The sequence below is a fragment of the Erpetoichthys calabaricus genome, chromosome 13 (assembly GCF_900747795.2).
Source record: "Erpetoichthys calabaricus chromosome 13, fErpCal1.3, whole genome shotgun sequence".
NCBI classification, from domain to species: domain Eukaryota; kingdom Metazoa; phylum Chordata; class Cladistia; order Polypteriformes; family Polypteridae; genus Erpetoichthys; species Erpetoichthys calabaricus.
This window is the reverse complement of record NC_041406.2, coordinates 117,732,535-117,758,083: the sequence shown is the minus strand read 5'-3', so window position 1 is coordinate 117,758,083 and position 25,549 is coordinate 117,732,535. Positions and strand designations below refer to the sequence as shown.

Below are 25,549 nucleotides of genomic sequence, written 5' to 3'. Positions count from 1 at the left end.
GTACAATAGTGTTACCACCTTTCAAATCCTAGGTTATAAATAAAGGCAAGCTGAAGTCACAATTATTTAGCTGAGTGAATTTGCTGTTTTTAGATATGACAATAAATCATGTAATTTGCAAAAGCAGCTAAAACAAAAAAGGTTGAAAAGTGGAATTTTCATTGTGAAAGGAAATTTCAGCAGCAGAGAATGTTACAGTATGAACCTCTTGCACAAGCAGGAAAAAAACAACAGTAGTTTGTAAACCAGAAGTGTCAAACTCAAGGCCCTTAGACCTTTCGAAAGTGACCCACTTCATCAATACCCAAAAGATGTTACATATGATTCACAATGACTGTTAGTTTTATGAAAGATCCTCTTTAACAAATGTTTCATATACAGAGTGTATCCATATTACTTAGGATGACTGCATTTACACCTGACATTGAAATATCCAGTATCCACTTGCATTTATGAGTGCAGTGCTGCACATGGTAGCTACTAGCTGCTTGTAATGAACCAACAAGAAAAAGTGAAAAGAAGATGACTTGCAACACTGCCATAAAAAACTTTAGCATTTTAGAATGATGGCGATGATGTGACTGTCTCATTAAGGGGATGGACGCTCGAGACACTCATTGCTGTTACTGCCACTCCAGTCACTTTTAAAAGCTGCACAGGTGTCAGGGCTGGCCCTACATAATTTTTTTTCTTTTCTGCTAACTTGACTGTTGTATGCAGATAGAAGGTATTCCATTTACAATTATGTGAAATGTGATCACTAATCGTTTTTGACCAACTCTGAATCTGGTCTGTGTGATACACCCCAAGTGCCAACCAATCATGGAAGTTCTTCTATTGCTCAAGCTATAGAGAAGCTGCTTCTGAGCTAGATCACGTTTCAATTTGTGGTTGACCATCAGCAGTTACCACAGTGCAAACTGGAATGGATTGTGGTGTGAGTTTACAGTAATTCACCCACTTTCCCTTATTATACACTGAATAAGCCCCTTATTTTGGATGTTGGATGTTGATGTACTCATTTTCTTCATTTTTTACTTCAATTAATAATCTGTCGGAAACATGCAAGTAAGAATCTCCTTTACGTGTGTAAACTTGATGATAAACTTGAACTTAAACTACTAGACGCTGACACATTATTGAAAAAAGTCAAAAGTCACCTCTTTTTACATTCATTGAGCTCTTTTTGTAAAGCTTTATTTTCTTGGATTAGTTTTTCTGTGTTAGTCTTGCTCTTCTCATACACTTGAACACTGAAAAATTGTAACAGAAGAAAAGTTTATATAAAATACACTAAAAAACACATTAAGATTTTATCTTTTCAAATGCTATTTATTTAAGTACCCCTATATAGGATTACTTAAATTCTGATTATATTACAATTCTGTTGAGAAATGAGGACTGAAATGGACATAAAGCAAGTTAACAAGTCAGGATAAACTACACTGCTAAGGGAAGAGCTCCTCAAGTGATCAATGCAGTTACACGACTAAATCTAGTGATGCTATACTGCTGCTTCATGATGCTTGCAAGAAAACCTGGAAATGGTGACAATTGAGAAAATCTGTACAAATACCACTAAACTTTAAAATGAGTTCAGCCATAATGTGAGGTCAGCCATAACGCATAGAGTGGTAAACATTTTTACCATAGGGCAAGCATATACAGTATGGCTATTCTTGCCAGTGGAAACTGATTGGTGATGTGAACTTTCTCCTTTTTAATTACTTTGTGTATGAGTGTGTGTAGGGGAGATACAAGTATGTTGGAAATCATAATAAAAAAGCCCCCTTGGTTTATCCGGAGCAAAGAGAAACAGTATTACTATGTCTATGTGAGAAATGCCATTTTTAAAACTAAAATCATACATTGTAATGCTTTTGTGGTCTGGTCATTAGTAAGACTGACAGAAAATTAATGTAGCATTAATAACACTCAGAATATACAGTACATGCAGCTTTTAATTACCGTCTTCTTAAGTCTTCAAGTTCTCTCTGCATTTCTTGTTTTTCTTGTTGTGCTTTATCAAATTGTTTTCTCTTTGCATCTTCAGCATAAGCAGTTGATCTGAAGGAATAATCAAACAGTCAAACACTGAAATCCAACCTTACATGTATTATGCTCTATATCTATTATATATTTCTTTATCTTATGCCCTCTTATAAGAAACACCAATTGCTTTTGCAGCATTTCCTGTTCACTCATTGCAGAAATGTAATCACTGGACTGGCATTTACCATCAATAAACCACTTTGTGCTAAAGGCCTGTGCTGAGCTGAAAGGGAAACGGCGCATACGTTTTAGCAACAGCCTAACCAATTAGTCCAGTCTTTTAATCCGCTTGTGACAGTCTTCTAGGAGGTATATTGGTTCTTGGTCTTCTACTCCATCCATTCATCTGTTATCAAATAATTTATTTCATTGTTTTAGGGCTAGAGCAGCATTGGACACAAAACAAGTATCTCTCCTAGACTGGATGACAGTCTATTGCAGGTCACAATTATGCCTACATGTGGCCAGGTCAGAGTCACTAAACATTGTAACAACCATGACCTGAAGAGAAAAACTTATAAATCCATAGAAAAATCCACATAGACATTGGAAGAATGTGCACAGGATTTGAACCCAGAGCTATAGAAATGTGAAGCAGAACTGATAAACGCTACACTGCCTTGTTTTTCAAAAATGTCAAAAGTTTTCAGAAATTTAAAAAGTTTTTAATGTTGGTAGATTACAAATAATACAGTACATGCAAATCTTGTTCCAAAAAACAGCCACAGTTATCTAACACATTTATCAAGTTCAAGATAATAAAGAGGTGGTGCATTTCCTGGCAGCACTGAGTACAAGGTAGGAGCCAATTCTGGATGAGATACTAGGCTTAGTCAAGAAATTGCTGCTGTATCAAACGTCCTTACACTGCCCACAAAAAGATATCCATGAAATCCCAGCATCTGAACAAGCAGACGATCAATGAGATGTCAATAATCACCATAAAAGACCTATTCAGTGTACAATAAGAGGAGTAAATATACATCATACCAATATTTAGAGCCTAGCTTATATGGAAGGATGATACAGAAAGTAAGTATAAGAAGAAAGTAACCAGCCCAAACAAAAAAAAGCACAAATATGCACAAGCTACATTTTTGAGAAAGATTTTGTGATAAAATAAATCCAAGGTTGAGTTTTTGTAGTATAAATCTTCCCCTTCGTAATCTGATTGGCATTGATTTGTTCAAGAACATTTTGTCATGGGAAATAAACCAGACATGTCTGACTGGCCTGACTACTTATGACTGCCATTTCCCGAAATTGTTATGCCAGTTATCTTTAATCTCCTGGCCCATATCCAGTAATGTATATATAGCACATATTGACATGACAATTATAGTTTGCTCTTTTGTCTTATCTCTCTAGAGATGGAGTTGTATAATACTTGATAAGTAACATGGATCACCTGCATAACTCACTGTGTACATAGCTACATGTACCTCCTTCTGTGAAAATATTTCCAGTGTTAACAAACCCCATGTGTAGCCACCATCTGAACCTTTACATTTCAGATTTGTTGAGGTTTTGGAAATAGAATGCTGTTTATTAAATTTAGCTTCAGTTAAGGAGAACTCAGCAGAGAGTGAAACTGCAAGGAAAGTGAAGTAGTGTAAGATAGGAGTTGAATGATAAGATGTCCTGAAGGTATGTGCACTTGGGATTATAACACTACCATTGACACAAGACTTTTTCAAATAGGGGGATGCTATGATCCAATGTAATAATGAGAAACCAGGATAAAATGTGGGTCAGAAATATTTTTATTCATGAAAGGGCTGTGAATGAGAGCAAGAAATTTTTAAACATGATATAAAAAAGGTGCTTTATGATATTTATGAGACTGGTTAGTGTGAACATTAAATAATCTTAATAAGCAATATTTATAACGAGAAGAATAATATAAACAACACTTTCCAGATTTATTTACACCATTTTATTTTGATTATAATACATTTTTCATTATCACTGTTAACCAAGTTGCATTTCAAAATTAATATTAACTGTTACACAGCTGCACTCAGGTTAATTTAATTACAAGTAATTACAGAATCCTTGCCACACTAAAGACCCTCTATATCTGGTAGTCTCATAACACAGAGGAACTATATAAGGAAGGCTCTTTTTTTCTTAGCAGACTACATTCCTTCAATATGGCCAGTGACATCCTTCTTATCTTCTACAACTCTATAATGGCTAGTGTGTTTTTCTACGATGTGGTGTGCTGGCTGGTAACATGACTTCAAGAGAAGCCCACCAAATTAACAAGCTAATTAAAAGAGCAGGCCCAGATATGGAACACACTCTGGACCCCCTGCAGGTAGTAGCAAAGGAGAGAATTAAAACAAAACTGAGTGCCATTATGTGCAATTCTGCACTTTCTCTGTCTAACACCCTAACTTTGATTACTTCTAGCCAATGAATTATTCAACACAAATATGTCAAGAAACACTACTGTATGTAGCAATGGGACTGTAACTGCCATGTCAGAAGTTTTTCTTTTGTTTTAATTCACTATCTATCTATCTATCTATCTATCTATCTATCTATCTATCTATCTATCTATCTATCTATCTATCTATCTATCTATCTATCTATCTATCTATCTATCTATCTATCTATCTATCTATCTATCTATCTATCTATCTATCTATCTATCTGTTTTTTTGAGCTTCTGTAAAAAGCAATATTTGCAAAACAAGTTTTGTCTAACTCAAATACAGTACCACATTTTCACAACTCAACCTCATCCCATTTTATTCTTCTGGATTTAATATTTACACACTTGTAATATTTCAAACACTCAAATGCACCTACTTAATACATTATAAATTCCTCCTGTTTTAGTAATTTGCTAAGGACTGCAACAACCTTTACAGTACATTGAAGTGAAATTTTCATGTCCAGGGGCCTCATGTATAACGCCGTGCATAGAACTCACACTATAACATGGCGTAAGCACAAAAGCGTGATTGTGTGTACGCACAGAAAAATCCAGATGCAGGAATCTGTGCACACGCAAACTTTCACGTTCTTCCACTACATAAATCCAGCGTGAAAAGTAACGCACGTGCACGCGCCTTCTGTCCCGCCCCAACTCCTCCCTGAATTACGCCTCTTTGAATATGCAAATCAATATAAATAGCCTTCTGTGAAAAGACAATGGGAAAAGCACAGGGGATAATATAAGAATTTCAGCGAATACCAAGTGGAGGCAAAGGAAAAACGTACTATTTGTTGGTTTAAACAGTGGTATAATCAACAAAAGGAAGCTGATCGAGTGACAGAGTGTTGGAGAAACTCGAAAGATCAAGTTCACAAAGTCGCACAGTGCCTGAAATAAAAAAGAAATCACATATCAAAGTCGCCGTGAAAAGGCGAGTTGTAGCTCACCGTCTGAGTGTCATATGAAAGCTTATTAGGGTACAGACAAAAAAAATAGGCACACAGTGGGAAAAAAGCACGAAATGTCAACTTTAATCTCGAAATTTCCACTTTAATCACGTACTTTATTTTGCCATTAAAGTAGAACATCATAAACTTCATCTTAAAATCGTTTATTTTACTAGTTTCTCAAGTAGCATGTTAAATGCTTTGTTCTGTATTTGATCTTCTATGTGCTCTATGTGTGTGAATCACTACGTGCGTCCATTCTTTCTCTTTCTCCGACAGGACACAGAATCCATTACATCCGTGATATTACAGCTCTCTGAATAATTAAAATACTGAGATGTATACGTGATATCTTTTTCATGATGATAGGAATGAAAGCATGTTATTAAACATGGGAACACAGTGGCGCAGTGATTGTTCATATCTCACGCAAGAGGCTTGCTGCGCCATGTGCGACCTTCGATGAAATAATTTATTACAGAAGTACTGTCTCTTTCAAACGTACTAACCTCCAATTCCTGTACTTACCTTTCTTTCTCCAAATACCCAATCGCCACACAATCAGCTCTGTAATAGACGTTAAGCCATCTGTAAGCTGAGAACGCCGATTCTTCAAAACTTTTAAGGAACATTGAAATATCTTTGTAGTACATGTTTAATTATTCTATGTCTATCCTTCCAGTGTCGCGTCAGCACCAGCAATAACACAGCGCAAGGCAGGAGCTATCCGTGAACTAGCTAGCGCTGCGGCACCGTGTCCTCACATGTTTAATTATTAACAATACAGATTATTTAAATGAAGTTAAAGTTTTATCTGTATACTATAAGCAACATATTTTGCTGCATTTCATCTTAAAAATGATATCGTCATCATATGTAAATACGCACTTCATAAAGTGGCGCAGGTTATGCAATATTATAACTGTAGTGCAAGTTTACAGTGAGGTGATTGTACTTATAAGTACAAACAGTTCTACAAGGAGCACTTGATGGACTGATTGAGTGCGTTTATAGTTCTTGGGATGAAACTGTTTCTGAAACATGAGGTCCGTACAGGAAAGGCTTTTGACGCTTTTTGCCGTGGTTGAGGTAGTGTGTACTTGAAACTGTATACTGATAATTCTCTTTCCGATCAGCTGCTGCTGTGATTCCCCACTCAGATACAGTGATATAAATACTCCGAGTGGTGCAGTGAGAGTAATATGGAAAAAGATGACCCACTGTGGCAACCCTTAACGGAAGCAGCAGAAAGAAGAACAAGATGCAGTGAGCATAACAACGCTAAAGCAGTTATGGTATTTGGAATACTATGGCTATTCCCTGGACCATTATATTGCTACAGGTTAATTACAATCAGATGCATTACACTAATAAACAATATGCAGTTAATTTCAGTGTATTTATAAAGCTGTGTCAGGAATGTGGGTCTAAGAAAGAAAGGGTAACCACACAGGAACAGTAGCACTGCTTTGACGCTGGGTGCCGCCAGTCTGCAAAACCGAGTGGAGAAATTGCGTACGCCAAGGTATGAGGTACCGTGGAAATGTGCGTGGCTTTACGCCAAGTTTAGGTTTTATACATCGTGATTTGAGCGTGGAAACGTTTGTACGCAACATTTCTGTGCATACGCACCGTTTATACATGAGGCCCCAGGTGATTTTATTGATCCCTTTATTCTTCTCATCTGTTCCATGTTGGACATATCGCTGTCTGGATAAGCGCCAACTCCCAGTCACCCTGAGTTGAGTTTTCTAAAAACTAAAAGGGTTATTTGGATGTATAACCATTAAAAAACATTTGAAGAAATGAGTAGACCTTTCCCGGGAAGAAAAAGACTTTTCTTATAATGTTTAAAAAGTGGACCTTTACAAAGTTGATTCTTTTCTATGCTAAAATACCTGTTATTGTAAAACAACATGTCATGTTACTTGGTTACTGAATATGTACCTTGTTTGTTAATCCAGCATCTGAACAAGTAGAAGGTTTATGCGGCCAAAAATCAACTTAAAAGACATACTCAGTGTAAAATGATAGGAGTGAATATACATTACTATCTATCTATCTATCTATCTATCTATCTATCTATCTATCTATCTATCTATCTATCTATCTATCTATCTATCTATCTATCTATCTATCTATCTATCTATCTATCTATCTATCTATCTATCTATCTATCTATCTATCTATCTATCTATCTATCTACTTACCTGTACCCAAAGCCCGCGCTGTATGGGAGGAGGAAAAGAAAGAAACCAATCAAAACAAATCATCTAAAGGTGAGAAAGCATAAACATGCACAAGCTAAATTTTGTGAAAATGTCTTGTGTAAAATAAATTATAGACTGAGTTTTTTGGCCAAACTCCAAAGGCCACTGTGTAGGGTAAATTTTACCATTCACAATCTGATTGGCATTGAATTGTTATAAAAACGTCCTGTCATGGGAAATAAACCAGACATGTCTGACTGGCCTGGCTCCTTTTTTCATCAAGGGAATGACTGAAGACTTATGACTGCCTTCTCACTAGTTATCTTTCTCTTTCAAGAGCCCTTCTTATAACCCATGTTTCTAAGTCACACAACCATACCTCACTATAAGCATCTTGACTCTAATGACAGGAGTGTATGAGCTCTGAAAGCACTTTTTGGAGACAATAGGTTTTTTTAAGGCAAAGTTGAGAAACAGTAAGGCCACATGAAACCAAGGTTATCTTTATAAGATCAGTAGAAAACGTGATCAGACTGACAAAAGGAAGAAGGAAAACTCAAGCCAAGAATCCTGTGATTTACTGCTGACACTTCAAGCAATGCAAGAAATGGGCAGCCTTGAAGCAGTGCTGGTGCTGGTTATTAATGCGTCAACTGACTGTCCGGTAGCTAACCTTGGTTCCCTCCACCACTTGATGATCTGTGCCCTAGGGGAATGCCTAATTCGCCTTAATGGTGGAGCCAGCCCTGCCTGGAAAACAAAACATCTGGCATTACCAAATTGTATGGTGTTAATAATTTAATTTGAGTTTATTTTATGAGTCTATTAATTTCATCTATAATACATGACTTTTTCTATTGCTTTGGTGCTCTGTCTAATTGTCCGTGGTTAAAGATGTAAAAGGAAGAGGAAGTGCTGAACTACATTACCTGACAGTGTAGAAAGAGTATGGGATTTGAGGTACAGTATTCTGTTAAGGTCTACATAATGAAGAGTATAAAGGGGAGAAGGCAGGTCACCCTAGGACCCTATCACAACAAAACAATTAGGTTTTCAATAATTCTGTAATGCTATTAATATGTGGTGTATAGCTTTGCTTGCTGCTTCCTCATATCTTCAAGACAATAATAATTCTTTAATAATAATAATAACTATGCAAGCCTTATACCAGACTGATGTTCTGTCCAGTTTTGGTTGTTGTCAAAATAATCTGGCTACAATGACTAAGAGTTTCATAAAGCAGGCATGCATTTTATGCTCATACTGCTGCTTTAGGTTGACTTTTTCCAAAGGAGAAATACACAATATAATTCCAAAAATACCTTCTGGTAACATTTTAAATTAAAAAAATAAGTAAATGAAGAACAATCAGTCTTTCATAAAAGAATGAAGTCATTCAAGACAAGCAACTTGAACTAGCTTCACTATGAGCTCTTGTAATTTTAAAATCCATTTTTACATTATGAGAAGTGCCGTAAGTAAACAAACATTACTGGTTATATTTGGCATCCACTGAACTATGTACTTTGTTATTTCGTGTTAAGCTGTTAAAGGCCACATATTGCCTAAAACTGTTTGGCAAAAGGTACTATTAAAAAAGGCAGGGCTGCATCCAGATTGATAATTCAAATAGATAATTCTATGATGCCTATAAATAAACTTATGTTGACTGAGATTAATGTTTAACTGTGGACTCCAAACATTCCTCAGTGCAATAGTTGGCTTTTACAAATTAAATATCTAAATATACATTATAAATACACTATACAAATATCATATTCACTATCGGGAAGGATACAAGTAATCCACATAGATTATTGAGTATAACACCTAATTATCTAATATAACACCTTCATTATCAAATATAATCCACATATAATACCTGAGATACCTTATGAATGCTTTTATAGTTAGGGTGACTTGTTCCATTCAATTTTGACAGACCTTTCAAGGCTATTAAGATCGCGTCCCAGGTCCTGTCTGTGTGGAATATGCATGTTCTTCCCTGTGATTGTGTGGGTTTCCTCTGGGTGCTTTGATTTCCTTCCAGTTTCCAAAGACATGGAGGTTAGGTGAATTAGTGATTCCAAATTGACCCCAGTATGTTTTTGGGAAGTGTGTGTGTTCATCCTGCAATTAACTGATGTCCTGTCCAGGGCTGTTCCTGCCTTGTGTTCTATGCTAGCTGGGATGGGCTCTAGCAACCCCTGTAACTCTGGTCCAGATTAAGTGGTTTAGAAAATGACATAACATTAGTATTGGGTCCGAATCCCAATCATTACAAATAACCTACTGCATGGTTTTAATGTAAGAATTTGAACATTACCATCAACAAAATAAAGAAGCTGATTGTGGTCTTCAAGAGTTCATTTACTTTTGACAATAATGGGGTTGTGGTTGAAAAAATAAATAACTATGTTTTAAGAAGCCTATTTCAGTGAGAATCTCTAATGTCCCTTTCAACACGAAACTTTCTTGTAAAAAAGGATACTCAAATGATATCTACAGATGCAAACTGTAGAAAACACTGACTTGATGAATTATAGTCTGGTATGGCAACAGCACTGTGATTGACCACAACAACCTACAACAGCTAGTTAAAATGGCCTAGATTATCAGTGAAGCTACAATTTTATTCATTTAAGACATTTATGACAATAGATATCTTAGACACCACATACCTTAGCAAATTGTTTGCCAAGAAAATTAGCCTTATTTGTGCTACCTAGCAAAATTGACTGACTCATTTACTCATTCACTCCTCAACAAAAACACTACTTCTCATTTATGTAAAAAGCTGAAATTTGTCAGGATGATACATTTAGGGCAGTATGTATCTGCTAAGAATAGATATTTCGATATATATTTCGATATTTATGGATAGTCCCTGTAACACACAAGTGCATGTGAGGCAGTCAATGGGCTTAAGTGAGGGTAAAATGCTGAGTCAGGGGTTGACGGAGTGCACAAATGTCTTTTCCCCTTCTCTGCAGATCACCAAAAGGGACCGATTAAACCCCAGCCAGCTTCCACCTACCTCTCTAGACCACAATCACCTGCTGACCTCACTTCCATCAGTTCCCTCCTGGACCCGCCTCTTCCTCCCCAACGCCTATAATGACCAGCTACTTGTCCTTTCTAGTCAGTCCCATTTTGGACACAGTCCTTTAAGACAACTCAGCCTTTACAATATACAGGGTGGAACCCCAAACCTTCACTGGTTATTTTTGTCTCTTTATTACACCCCCAATAGAAAAACTAAATACCCCAAAATCTAAAAATGCCTTGAGGGCTTTGATTGAAATCTGTTAATGTTATAGAAAAAAGAAAAATAGCTGACATTTGTTTTTTTTTTATTCATTGACATTATACTAACTCACATGCCAAGAACGTACTGTACGCAAATGAAGGGTGCCACAAAAGGAATTGACGATCCAAAGAGCAGAATTAGCTAATGGAGTAGACAGACGACTAAAAATAGGGTGGTGACCTGGACAGAAAAAAGATGTGACCACATTGTTAAATGGAAAGAAAAATAGTGATGGGTGGAGTGAAGCCTCATGAAATGCCAAAACATTTGAAGCAATTATGTCAGAAATCATGTTGCAGCTTCGAAGCATTTGACACTCACCTCTCTAGTGACATCTCTGGGCCATTTGTCTTAATGTTAGGCAAACTCATAATAAAGTTTAATGAAGTCTGTTAAACTTTTATTTCTTTTTTGTTTCACTGCTATGGATTGGCAACGAAGAGAAGAGCAGAATGTAATTTACAATAAACAAGAGTTTTAATAAAACAAAATTAAACATTTCATTCACCGAACCCCCGCATTTTTAATAAATATTTCCCTTTCACACTATATCATTATTTTTGCTCCTGTTATTCTTATTATTAGCCCACATCTTTTCTTGAGATTGCATTTAATCCATTATAATTTGTGGTTCAACAGCCTAAATGTTGGAGGTTAAAATAAAATAAAATACATTGAAAATGAGCTATGTCATATCTCCTCAAATGTTTTCTTTGTTCTGACTTATTTAAAACCGAGTAGACAGAAAATAAAGGCTTAACCCTCTACTTTTCCATAATTTAGGTGAGTGCATTTGAGAAAGAAGATGAAACATTATTATTCCATCAAGTAATGAGATATTTCAATTATTAACACTTTATATTATTTTGTGGAGGGAAAAATGAACAAGTTTGCTACGAAGAAAAGACATTGTCACAGTCAAATCTGTCACAAACCCTTATTGTGCTGTCCAGTGGCTCGACTGACTATGGTGATTGCCTTTTGTTCTCTGTGCATAGTGCAAACCCAGGCTGAAGTCAGATTAGTCACCTGATATCCTAAATTGGCAAAATTATTTTGATTGATAATGTGGAAGGATCGTAAAAAAGATCTATTCTGGAATCATTCCCACTTACAATCGCTATCAGAATTGTGATGACTAATTTGCAGAAAGGCAGACACATATTTACTTCTTCTTCCTTTTCGGCTGCTCCCATTAGGAGTTGCCACAGCGGATCATCTTTTTCCATATCTTTCTGTCCTCTGCATCTTGCTCTGTTACACCCATCACCTGCATGTCCTCTCTCACCACATCCATAAACCTTCGCTGAGGCCTTCCTCTTTTCCTCTTCCCTGGCAGCTATATCCTTAGCACCCTTCTCCCAATATACCCAGCATCTCTCCACTGCACATATCCAAACCAACACAATCTTGCCTCTCTGACTTTGTCTCCCAACTGTCCAGCTTGAGCTGACCCTCTAATGTACTCATTTCTAATCTTATCCATCCTCGTCACACCCAATGCAAATCTTAGCATCTTTAACTTTGCTATCTCCAGCTCTGTCTCCTGCTTTCTGGTCAGTGCCACCGTTTCCAACCCATATCCATTTTCGATTCATTGCTACTTGAAGTCTATGAATCCTGACATTGAAAAAGATGATAACAAACCCATTGTATCAGGTCAGGCTGAATTCACTCTGCTAGACCCTAAATTCAAAGGTGTCAATCCAGAGCATGTCAGAGGGGTTGAGTTGGGAATGGGAGTAGGACAAAGCTCCCGAGAGGAGAAGAAAGGCGGCCAAGGACTGAGAGAAAGAAGCCCATATTGTGGTGATTACTGCTGTGTGCATTGTGTGTAGTGTTCGGGACTGTGAACCTGTGTTTATGGTGCTTAATAAACGTGTGACTTTTATAAAGATGTGGTTTCCGACTGGTGGTGTCCGGGCAAATATAACAGTGGTGCATAACTAATTACAACTGTCATTCAAACAGAAACAGCCGTGGACCTCAACAGCAGCCACTCAAGATGCCTTTGTGGTGAAAAGAGAACTTGGTTATTCCTACAGCAGTTGGTGGTAAAGATCCACTTGTGTGCTGCAGCAACAAATAGCAGCGGGATAAGCACATCTGGACCTGCTTTAAAAAAATGCATCTGACTTGACAGCAACATCCCTCCCTTGTGAACACATTCTTCAATGTTCAGATAGACGATCAGTACAAAGTTGTCTTAGTCACAGCACGGCATAATAATAAAATATTTCCTTCAGTAAAAATTATAGTTGCCCTGTCTACCATTGCTAACCAATCTTCCAGTTACATAAGCACTATCCCAATCACTAACACATTTACCGTGTACCCACCTCCAACCATTACTGATCAAAGTAAGAACACATTTCACCGGATTAATTTAATATTTAATAATTCAAACCTTTAAACCTGCAATCATTAGCCATAACAACAACTGAAATCATCAGTCAAATGTTTTGTTTCGTTATACACATGAAACAAAATGCACATTTAGTTTTGATATATATTTATTAATTATAATAACAGTGATAATAATGAAAAGATGCAAAGGGGAGTTATTTATAAGAAGAAAGTTTTATGGTGACATTTAGTGTAGTGTAGTGTAGTGAACTGTATTACTAAAGCTCTTCTTTGCCGCATTATGCATTCTAATGGTTGGCATTTGTAAGATGCATAATTTATACATTTGTTTCTCAATACTTAGTATTATTTGGCACAATCAATTAAAATGTATTGATGATACACAAAGATTCACTTTGCCTGACAGTTCTGTCAAGTTTTTAAAATCTGGTAATGTCGTGTTTAGTTCAAATGAAGCTCGATGAACAAGGATTCGAAATGCCAAGATGATAAGTGCATAACGAAAATGAAACACAGAGCTGGGCTCAAAGCACTGAATAGAAATGCATGGTGGAAATTAAGTGTGAAGCACAGCTCAAAGCGCTGAGCAGACATGCACAGTGGAAATTAAACATGAAGTATGGAAATGAAACATGGAGTCCGGTTTGAAGCACTGAGCAGACATGTGTAGTGGAAATTAAAAATCTGAGTGTAGTTCAAAGCACTAAGCAGACATGTGCAGTGGAAATGATGCATGTGAGCATGGATGTATTGCAAACCTAACAAACATTTGACACTTAACCCTCTAGTGATATTTTGTAATTTATATTGATATTATACACTCAGTTGATATAGTACAATGACAGACTGAAAGAACAATTCAGGGAGTTGCTGATGATTCATGCTTGTTATTGTAGCTGTAATGTGATTTCCTTTGTCTGATACATAGCTCCAAAAATCTCTCTGTTATAAAAGAAAATCTTGAGACGAGACAAGGCTATTGCCAAAAGATTTTTTCAAGTCCCGCCCTCCTCTCAACCATATGCGGTTAATGGCCCATGCCCACAGTCCTATCACCACTCATTCGTGTGAATGCTTTTGTCAGACACAGTTCCTGTGTGCTCAGCTCTTATAAATTTTTACATTTGCTCACTTTAAGTTCCCAATAAAAGAAGACTTATTATGTCCAACTCTTATTGAAGAATTTCATCCCAAAGGGATACAAATAGAAGGAATGAGTACACGGGCAATCCTAGTACCAAGAAACGATGAAGTCAAATGAATTAACGCAAAAAATTGTTGATCCGTTACATGGCAAATTGGTTAAATGCATATCAATAGATTATGCTGAAACAGTTGGTGGTGATCGTGCGGAAGATGAAAACATCAACTTACAATATCCCGTAGAATATCTACAACTGTTAACACCGCCTGGTCTTCCACCGGCTGAATTACTGTTGAAAGAAGGATGTATCATAATGTTATTACATAATTTACAGTATGTATGAGTGATGGGCTATGGAATAGGACAAGATTAGTTGTATTCAAAATTGGTGGAACAATTCTGACATGTAAAATTTTAACAGGCGACAAGAAAGGTAATGTAGTACATCTTCTGCGAATAACATTAGACACCAAAGGAGATCTTGATATGTCATTCGTATTAAAACATTTACAGTTTCCCGTTAGAATAGCTTTTGCTATAACAATTAAATCACAGAGACAAACATTAGAAAAAGGTTTATTTATTAGAGAGAAAGAAACAATATTCACTCACAGGCAGTTATACGTTGCGTTGTTACGATGTAAGTCCAAACACAGAATCAAAATTCAATGCGATATTGATGAAAACTTAATTACAAATATTGTTTTTACTGAAGTTTTACAGTAAAAATGTAAGTTTAAAAAGTATTTGCATGTTAATTTCAAAGCCAAACAGAATGAAAAAGTAAAACGCAGCGAACACTTCTAATGCAACATGAAAGATAATTTTCTTTCAATTTATTATGTTTTACTATTTTTTACTATGGTTAATTACTCACTGTTATGTAAAATAGTTAGTTCTATTATGCATATGTAGCAATTCCCAAGAAAATAACAATCTGTTTAAATTGTACATCCGCTTCCCCATACGTGAGCAGCAGAGCCGTGAAGTGGCTAGCGTGTAGCACCCACCCGGGGGTTGGCGAGTGAAGCAAGCAGGGGGCAGAGCCCCCTAGAATATTATATAATTATATATTATATATACAATATATATATATTAAAATTTTCACTATACACCATACTAAACTTCATACAATATTTGAGTGTTTAGAGGCACTGATGTCATACTGAATGTACATTTTAGATAAATAAAACATAAACTACTGCCCAGCATGCTTAAATGTGTGTTTTCATTTCTAATCACTGTATGGCACTTTTCTTTTAGGACAAATCTCTATAAATAGTTTCCACCAATCAGAATCTTTTAAAAATCCAGCATGACAGTGTGAACCTTCATTGCATCCAACTAGCACTTTATGTACTTGTATTGAGTTGTTGGATTATTTATTATTAGATAGATAGATAGATAGATAGATAGATAGATAGATAGATAGATAGATAGATAGATAGATAGATAGATAGATAGATAGATAGATAGATAGATAGATACTTTATTAATCCCAATGGGAAATTCACATTAAGCATTGTTTGAGTTACTGTTTCGTGTAACACAAAGCTTACTTAGCACTTAACCCAATATAGAAATGCAAGCACATACCTCTTAAATGATATACTGAAATGACTGCACTTACTGTGTCCATTATAGGAAGTTGTAATTTTTGATTTTTCTTATTATTATGGATTATAATTCCTCAGTGTCACATAGTATTCATAACTACTCATGAGTCTCGCTTCATTGTCATTGTCTCATATTTTGCATATGCAATCCTTTTTAAAGGGAGCTTTTATTAAACTGGCATGAACAGACTGTGTTTTTCTTAAAATAACTTAATTTCCATGACATTGACAACTAAACATAAGATCAAAAGTTAAGTAGGCTGTGAATATGTTTGGACTGTGCTGTATTTTTTTTTGAAACATTGTCTCAGTACAGAGAGTGCGTGCCGTTAACAGTGCATTATCCTAAATAATAGCTGATTAGCTGTTTGATATTTCCTAAAGGCTAATGCTTCTTATTTTGTTCATATAATATATTTTGACATTTTTACATTGTTTTAATTTAATATGAATTATTGTAAACTTTACCCATGTTCATTACCTTTGTAAATATGAAATTTTTGGTGAGAATAAACAACAAAGTATGCAGTAGTTATGGTTATTTTTTTTACAATTAACAATACTTATAATTTGCCTGAAATGTTATTCTTGGTGTGTTTTTACGTTTGGTAAAGGAATGCTTCAGTATAGAGTCAATTTATTACAATTCTGAAGGTGTACATTTTCTGTATTCTTGTTACGACCTACTCTAGCCTTTTATTTTATATTCTAAGTTACGGGTTTACCTTAATTGGGTTTTGCCCTAATTACCCATTTAAGTTGCTTATTGATTAACTCACCTGGGTATGGGTGGGGTGTAGGTTTAAAAATTGAGCTTCTTGGGGAGAGAGAGAGAGAGAGAGAGAGAGAGAAGGGAAGGGAAGGGAGAATTGAGTAAGGTAAGATAAGGTAAGGTAAGGTATGGTGAGGTGAGGTGAGGTGAGGTGAGATAGGGTTAGATAGTCTGGCTTTGGGTGTTTATTTAAGAAATCCTTGTAAGCTAGCTATCTACATAATAAAGGTAAATAGTTGTATGTTTGCTGTAGACTTTGTGACGTTAGACAGCTAAGTTTGTGTGGTTTTTCCTGCCTTGCTTGTTTTGTGTAGTTTCTTCCATATATTGTGTGTTGATGTTTTTTTTCTAATAAATGGAACTTGTTTTTATTTAGGTTTTTGTTTGTGTTTTGTCTCTCTCTCTCATTAGTGTACGGCCTATATATATATCCCTAGACTTTTTGGGTAGGCCGTAACATATTGGGGGCCTGTCCAGGATTCTCTTTTTGATTACTGTGTGTATTTTGAGTTGTAATTGGTTTTGTTTTGGCTAGAGTGCTTTTGGTGGTTTTGTGTTGATTTTTGGAGTTGAGTTTTGTTTAAGTGCTCTAGTATATTCAAAAAGAGATTTTTTTTTTGGAGAGTTTTTGTTTAAGTGCTAGTATATTTAGTATATCAGCAATTTTTTGAAGTTGTGAAATTGTTAAAGTTGTGGACTTAATTAGTTGGTTAATTGGGTCAAAAAGTTTTTTTGTATATTGTAGTAGGTTTTTAGTGTTATGGATTTTGATTTGCATAAGTTTACTAGTGCTCCCACTGTTGATAAGCTTGATAATTGTAGAAAGGCAGATCTCTTGCTTATTGCTGACTTTTTTGATATTACATTATCTCGTTATGCTAGTAAGAGGGAAATTAAGTCTGAACTTAAGCGTAATTTAATAACATTGGGGGTATTACTTGACAGGGAGGTTTCAGAATGTATTATGGAAGGTGATGCTGCATTGTCCGATACTTGTGCTGAAGCAGAACCTAATTTGCTTTCAGAAGCTGCCGTTGTAGCTCCTGAGCCCTGTTTTGATGTTCCTGTGGAAAATACAGCTACTATAGTTCATTTGAAAGAACTTGATCTTGAGTTAAAATGTCAAGAATTTAAATTACAGGAGCTTAGGTTGGAAGAATTGAAAGTCAGAGAGCGTGAAAGAAAGGTGGCTATGGAAATGGAGATGAGAAGAATGGAATTTGAAACTAGACAAGTTACTCGACTTCGCGAACTTGAAGTTGAGGCCTTAAATACTGACCATTCTCGACCTAATCCTTTTAATGATTTTGATATTGGTAAACATATTCGTTTAGTTCCTCCTTTTAAAGAAACTGAAGTCGATAAGTATTTTACTGTATTTGAACGGGTTGCAACTGTATTACATTGGCCAAAAGATGTCTGGACATTATTGTTGCAATGCAAATTAAGTGGAAAAGCACAAGAAGTGTGTTCTGCTTTTTCGGCTGAACAGAGTCTAAATTATGAGGTGGTGAAGAATTCTGTGTTGCGGGCTTATGAGCTGGTTCCAGAGGCATATCGACAAAAGTTTGGAAATCATAAGAAGCAGGTTAATCAAACAAATCAAATGAGTTTGCTCAAGAAAAGGAGAACATTTTTGATAGATGGTGTGCATCTCAAAGTGCCAAACAATTTGAACAGCTCAGAGATCTAGTCTTGCTTGAGGATTTTAAAAATTGCCTTCCAGAACGAATTGTGACCTATTTAAATGAGAAAAAAGTTTTGAAAGTCTCAGAAGCAGCTGTATTAGCTGATGAATTTGTCCTTATTCATAAAACAGTATTTACTCCACAAAAAAATTCTGGTGGGGAAATAATAAAAGGTAGAGGTTTGAATGGGTCTTTCATCAGAATTTAGTACAGGATAAATCGGTGACTTCTAGTAATGTAGCAGTAGATCAAAAGCGTGTTTGTTTTTATTGTAGAAAGCCGGGTCATATAATTTCTAATTGTGTGATGTTGAAGAAATATGAAGATCCAAAAAGCGTGGCACTGGTACACCTTGAAGAAATGTCTGAGGGCTTGTTGGTTAGTAAGGGTTCTGAGCCTTTTATTACAAATGGCTCGGTAACAACACCTGACCATCCTGAGGTTCAAAAGCCTGTTAAAATTTTAAGGGATACGGGTGCCTGTCAGTCATTTTTATTGGAAGGAGTCTTACCCCTGTCTGAGAAGACATCAAAAGGATCAAGTATATTAGTGCGGGGTTTTGAAATGGGCTATGTCAATGTGCCACTTCATACAGTGATTTTGAAATCTGACTTAGCGTCAGGGCTTGTTACTGTTGGAGTGTGCCCTAGATTTCCTGTGGCGGGGGTTACATTCATACAGGGAAATGACTTGGCTAGGGGTAATGTGTCACCTGTTCCGGAGGTTTTGGAAAACCCTATACCATCTTGTTCTGATGATAAACTGGCTTGCCAGTTTCCTCAAGTGTCTTCTGCATGTGTTGTGACTCATGCACAGTCCAAAAGACTTGGAGTAGATAGTTCTGAGGAATTGGATGTGAATTTATCAGAAACCTTTCTTAATGATATTGATTGGAGTGTATCAGACTTCCAGTTGTCAATATTGCCTGAAGATGAGAAAATCTTAAGACCATTAAAACCAAATGAGACTGTAACTGAAGATTTATTGCCTTGGTCCATTTCACAAGAGCAATTTATTATGGAACAAAAGAGTGATCGTGAACTTTCATCATGTTTCTCTAATGTTGTGTCTAAGGAAAAATTGAGTGAACTGTCTATTGCTTACTTTGTTGAAAATGGAGTCTTAATGCATAAATGTCAATCATCTTCATCAACTCCTGAATGGGATGTCAAATATCAAATTGTTGTTCCTGCTTTATATCAGTTAAATGTGCTTTCTGTTGCTCATGATCATTGTTTAGCTGGTCATTTAGGAATAAAAAAAACGTGACCGAATACTTAGGCATTTTTACTGGCCAGGGGTATGGTCTGATGTTAAATGTTGTGAAACATGCTCAGTTTGTCAAATGGTTGGAAAACCAAATCAAAGGATTCCCTTAGCTCCATTGTATCCAATCCCAGTAATAGGGGAACCTTCTGAACACATTATTATTGATTGTGTTGGGCCATTGCCTAAAACAAAATCTGGAAATCAGTATTTATTAACTATTATGTGTCGAGCCACCAGATATCCTGAGGCTATTCCTGTAAGAAAAATTACTGCCTCTGTTATTGTAAAGGCTTTGGTGAAATTTTTTTCTATATTTGGTTTACCTAAAGTTATGCAGTCGGATCAAGATCTAATTTTATGTCTAAATTGTTTTCCCAAGTTTTACAGCAGTTGGCAATAAAGCATAAAATCTCAAGTGCTTATCATCCAGAATCTCAAGGGGTTTTAGAATGGTTCCATCAGACCCTGTAGTCTATGCTGCATAATTATTATCAGTTTGAGAGAGATTGGGATGAGGGAATCCCTTTTGTATTATTTGCTATAAGAGAAGTAGCTCAAGATTCTCTAGGATTTAGTCCTTCAGAACTTGTATTTGGTCATACTGTACGAAGACCTTTAAAGTTGTTAAAAGAGAGATGGGCATCTGAAACTTCAGTTACTACTAAAAACTTACTGGATTATGTTTGATTTCTGTCACAAACTGAACTATGCTTGTGAACTAGCTAAAAAAAACTATGGAGTCTTCTCAAAGAAAAATTAAGCATTATTTTGATAAGAAATCTGAGTCGAAGTTTTCAGGCAGGAGATAAAGTATTGGTTCTATTGCCTGTCCCTGGTTCTGCTTTGCAAGCTAGATTTTCTGATTCTTATGTAATTGATAGAAAAGTGAGTGACAGGGATTATCTTATCCATACTCCTGATCGTAAACGTAAAACTAGATTGTCATGTTAACATGTTAAAAAGGTATCAAAGTCAGGTGGAAGATTGTTTAGAGGATAAACAGGGGGTTAAGTTGGGTGGTCTTGAAACCTCGGTGGCGTTAGCTGTGCCGATTACATCTGAGGATGGGTTATCTATGTGCTATGCACATGTTGTGAGCAGCAAGTTGTCAAACTCTAAAATATTATGTAATCTTCCAGAATTTTTATCTTATTTACCTGAATCTGAGCGTGCTGATATTGCCAATTTGATAACTGCTCATTCTGGGCTATTTTGTGATGTACCTACTTGTACAAATGTGTTGTATCATGATATTGAGGTACACAATGTACAGCCAATTAAACAGCATGCTTATAGGGTTAATCCTGTTAAACGTATACTTATGGGTAAAGAAGTTGAATATTTGTTGGAGAATGGTCTTGCTGTTCACAGTAGTAGTCAATGGAGTTCACCATGCATTTTAGTACCTAAGACAGATGGGACTTATCGGTTTTGTACTGATTATCGAAAGGTAAATGCAGTCACTAAATCTGATTCATTCCCTCTTCCAAGAATGGACGATTGTATTGATAGAGTTGGCTCAGCTCGCTATGTGTGTAAATTTGATCTGTTAAAAGGATATTGGCAGGTGCCTCTGACTCCATGTGCTTCTGAAATTTCTGCATTTGTTACACCAGATTATTTTCTTCAATATAAAGTGATGGCGTTTGGAATGAGGAATGCTCCTGCCATATTTCAACGAGTAATGACAATTGTACTCGCAGGATTAAAAAATTGTGAGGCTTATTTGGACGATCTAGTGGTTTATTCCAAAAGCTGGACCGAACATCTTCAGGCAATTAATGCTGTTTTTGATCGTCTGGAAAAAGCTAACCTCACCTTGAACTTGGCTAAATGTGAATTTGGACAAGCGACGGTTACGTATCTTGGAAAACAGGTGGGCCATGGAAAGGTATGACCTCTTGATGCCAAGATTACTGCTATTAAAGAGTTTCCAGTGCCTAAATCAAAGAAAGAACTGAGGCGTTTCCTGGGTATGGTTGGATACTATCGCAGTTTTTGTAAAAACTTTTCTAGTGTGGTGACACCATTGACTGATTTATTGAGTGTAAAAAGGACTTTTGAATGGAGTGATGATTGCCACAATGCTTTTGAAAATGTAAAATCTTTGTTAATGATTGCTCCGGTTTTGGCTGCTCCTAACTTTATGCTGCCATTTAAGCAGGACATAGATGCAAGCGCTTGTGGAGCTGGAGCTGTTCTTCTACAGGAAGATGAGAATGGAGTGGAACATCCTATATGCTATTTTTCTAAAAAGTTCAACAAACACCAACGGCAGTATTCAACTATAGAGAAAGACTTTGGCCTTGTTGTTGGCCTTGCAACATTTTGAAGTTTATGTTGGTTCATCTGTACTCCCTGTAATGGTTTTTACAGATCACAATCCTATTACATTTTTAAATGGTATGTTCAATTCTAATCAGAGATTAATGCGTTCGTCTTTGATTGCTCAAAATTATAACCTAATTATTAAGCATAAAAAGGGTAAAGAAAATATAATTGCTGATGCTCTTTCTCGCATTAATGTATAGGAATTGATGATTAGGGGAAAAAAATATTTTTTTTTTGTTATGGGTGGGGGTATGTTACGACCTACTCTAGCCTTTTATTTTATATTCTAATTTAAGGGTTTACCTTAATTGGGTTTTGCCCTAATTACCCATTTAAGTTGCTTATTGATTAACTCACCTGGGTATGGGTGGGGTGTAGGTTTAAAAATTGAGCTTCTTGGGGAGAGAGAGAGAGTGAGTGAGTGAGTGAGTGAGTGAGTGAGTGAGTGAGTGAGTGAGTGAGTGAGTGAGTGAGTGAGTGAGTGAGTGAGTGAGTGAGTGAGTGAGTGAATGAATGAGAATTGAGTAAGATATGGTGAGATAGGGTTAGATAGTCTGGCTTTGGGTATTTATTTTAGAAATCCTTGTAAGCTAGCTATCTACATAATAAAGGTAAATAGTTGTATGTTTGCTGTAAACTTTGTGAAGTTAGACATCTAAGTTTGTGTGGTTTTTCCTGCCTTGCTTGTTTTGTGTAGTTTCTTCCATATATTGTGTTGATGTTTTTTTTCTAATAAATGGAACTTGTTTTTATTTAGGTTTTTGTTTGTGTTTTGTCTCTTTCATTAGTGTACAGCCTCTCTCTCTCTCTCTCTCTCTCTCTCTCTCTCTCTCTCTCTCTCTCTATATATATATATATATATATATATATATATATCCCTAGACTTTTTGGGTAGGCCGTAACAATTCTTTATTTAATTTGGTCACAGTGTAATGTGTGCCAGTGTAGTTTTGTTACTTTTGTTGACCCCCAGCCCCCAAGTCACAGTTCAACCTAGATTTTTGGTTGTGGTGCTTAAAACATTAAGGGGGCAAAGATCAGAAGATTAAGTGTTTAAATGGGTAGGGTTAGCACTGAAAATGATTTGGTTGAATACCGTGATGACAGTCTGATAACTACACTAAAGCCTGGTGTATACTTACCCCGTGAAGTCGGCATGCTGACTGCACCCCAAAGCAAGCTTGCAGTGAACAACCAAGGCACATTTATACTTGTTGTGGCCTGTTCTATTGGCACGCTGATATTCTCTTAGTCAATACATGACAGTGTTTGGTCAATGTCGCAAACTAATAATGTCACAGCAGAGGATGTGAGACTCTGCTGATGGAAGTAGAATTGTATCTGCTGTTACTCACTTTGGAAGAAAAAAATAAGTTGTAGACCCATTGACCAAAAGTGGTGAAGGAAGGGCAAGTGCAGTATTCTAGTTCAGGGGTCCTCAATCACAGTCCTGGAGGGCCACAGTGGCTGCGGGTTTTTGCTCCAACCCAACTGCTTAATAAGAAGCCCTTATTGCTCAAGTAACACTTCTGCTTCACTTTAGTGATCTCGTTCATTAAGATTTTGAACCCTTATTGCTTATTTTAGTCTTAAACAGCTGTATTCTCGGTTTTTAATTGCTCCTAATTAGCAATAACAGGCAAATAACAAAAGAGACCAGCATTTCTCCATTTAGCTTGTTACCTTTTACACCTGTGTGTATTTATCATGCACTATTGGGTTTAATTAAATACTGTGAAGGACTGAGAATTACTCCTCCATTTTAGCTTTCAAATCATTTGGATGATATCCTTGGAAAGGGGAAGAAAATCTAGGATATGAGAATGACCTGACATAGCAGAGTTAAAGCACTAACAAGCCATGAAATGAAATTATTGGCAAGAATTGCTTTCTAATTAAGCAACTGGGTTAGAACAAAAACCTGCAGCCACTGCGGCCCTCCGGGACTGTGATTGAGGACCCCTGTTCTAGTTAGTGGGGGCCCTACAAAATAAGCAGATGCATTCCAAATGTTTTGCATGTCTTCCTAGTGTTTTGATGAGCAGTTGCATCATTACCAGCCCACAGTTCATCATTCTGGCACCCACGTAACCAGCCTCTCCTTGATATTCATCATTTTGGATACATGTCTGCCACTAGATGAAATGGTGGAGAGTATATCCAAAAAAAGACTGGTGATCGGAGCAGACCTTAAAGGGCATGTTGGTAGTACACTAAGCTAAACACAGCTGTTAATGGGTTAGGAGTGATTGTAAGACCATCTAATAGGAATTTAAAGATTATGTCCAAAACGATGTTAATTTGGTACACTCCCAAAACATGTGGCTCATTAATGCTGAAGCTAGATTGCAACGTTCATAGGTTGAATCTTGCCCAGGAAACATTTTGGATAGTTTTAATCGAGATAAATGTGCTCATGTGGAAGAATAATTTAAGGGTAACATAGTATTCATCTTAAAGAAACAGCATAAAGGGTTAATAAATGTGGGAAATCAAATAAAGGTCAAGTGAACAACAAAATGTACACTGAAATATAAGATTTGGTTTAGAAAAAATACTGAGATGGTCGAGTAAATAAAGAATGTACCAAAAGAAAGGCTGCTGTAATATACAAAATGTACTGAAGGATGACTAAGAAATCAGCAGATGTAGGCCTACTATAAGCAACAAGTATGGACAGTTGTTATATGCACAGAAATTTCAAGGGTGGTGGCACATCTCAAAAGGTACAAGAAGAACCACAATATAATATAATAGACTTTTATTTTATATAAATTATTTGGGTGTAAACCAATGAATCAACCAGAGTAAAATGTATGTATTGATTGACACTGTATGTAAATTCAATAGTTTATAAAATGAACCTCTGTTCTTTGTTTCTGTGATCATTCTGCCCATGCTGTAATGGACTGCTTTTGAAGAATGCTTCCTCAGTGGCATTTTGCTGATGAGAAATTAAAAGATACAATGAACAGCGTTTCTCCTGCCTGATTACTGCATTGTCCTGTTAGAATACGTTTCATTCTTTAATAAGATGTTAAATTTCAACCACACTCAATGGAAGATTTTAAGTTGAATAACTTGAGTGTTTTGCATATATGGAACTAGAGTTTATTCTGTGCATGGCTGCCTTTCTGAAATATTAAGTGAAAGGTCCTTTCCCCATTGTACCCTCAGAACGTTAAAACAAAGGGACTTTAAAATGTTTTTATAAATTGTAGAGATGCTATCTTAGTCTTCAAGGCTGATAATATTTTTCTGGAATAGAAATAGGTGGAAGGTGAGGAAAATCTTGCAGATTCCATTTAGCAAAGTTTCTAGTTTGAAAATAGTGGAAAAATTGCATTGATGAGTAGTTAAATTTGAAGCTTAATTGCATGTAGGATACAAAAACATT

The 25,549-nt window shown here is 36.2% G+C and overlaps 1 protein-coding gene across 3 annotated transcripts in view; it reads right to left on the bottom strand.

Annotated features, from left to right (window-relative positions):
- The window catches only part of LOC114663628 (uncharacterized), a 72,422-nt gene that overhangs the window by 32,348 nt on the left and 14,525 nt on the right, over positions 1 to 25,549 (bottom strand). For 2 of the 3 annotated variants that reach the window (XM_051935841.1, XM_028817498.2), the window contains exons 2-3: positions 1,969 to 2,067; positions 1,161 to 1,253 (exon numbers count right to left, since the gene is read on the bottom strand). In XM_051935841.1, the coding sequence (XP_051791801.1) occupies positions 1,161 to 1,253; positions 1,969 to 2,067 (192 nt within the window). The remainder of the gene's footprint in view (positions 1 to 1,160; positions 1,254 to 1,968; positions 2,068 to 25,549) is intronic. The other variant, XM_051935840.1, reaches the window with a different exon arrangement.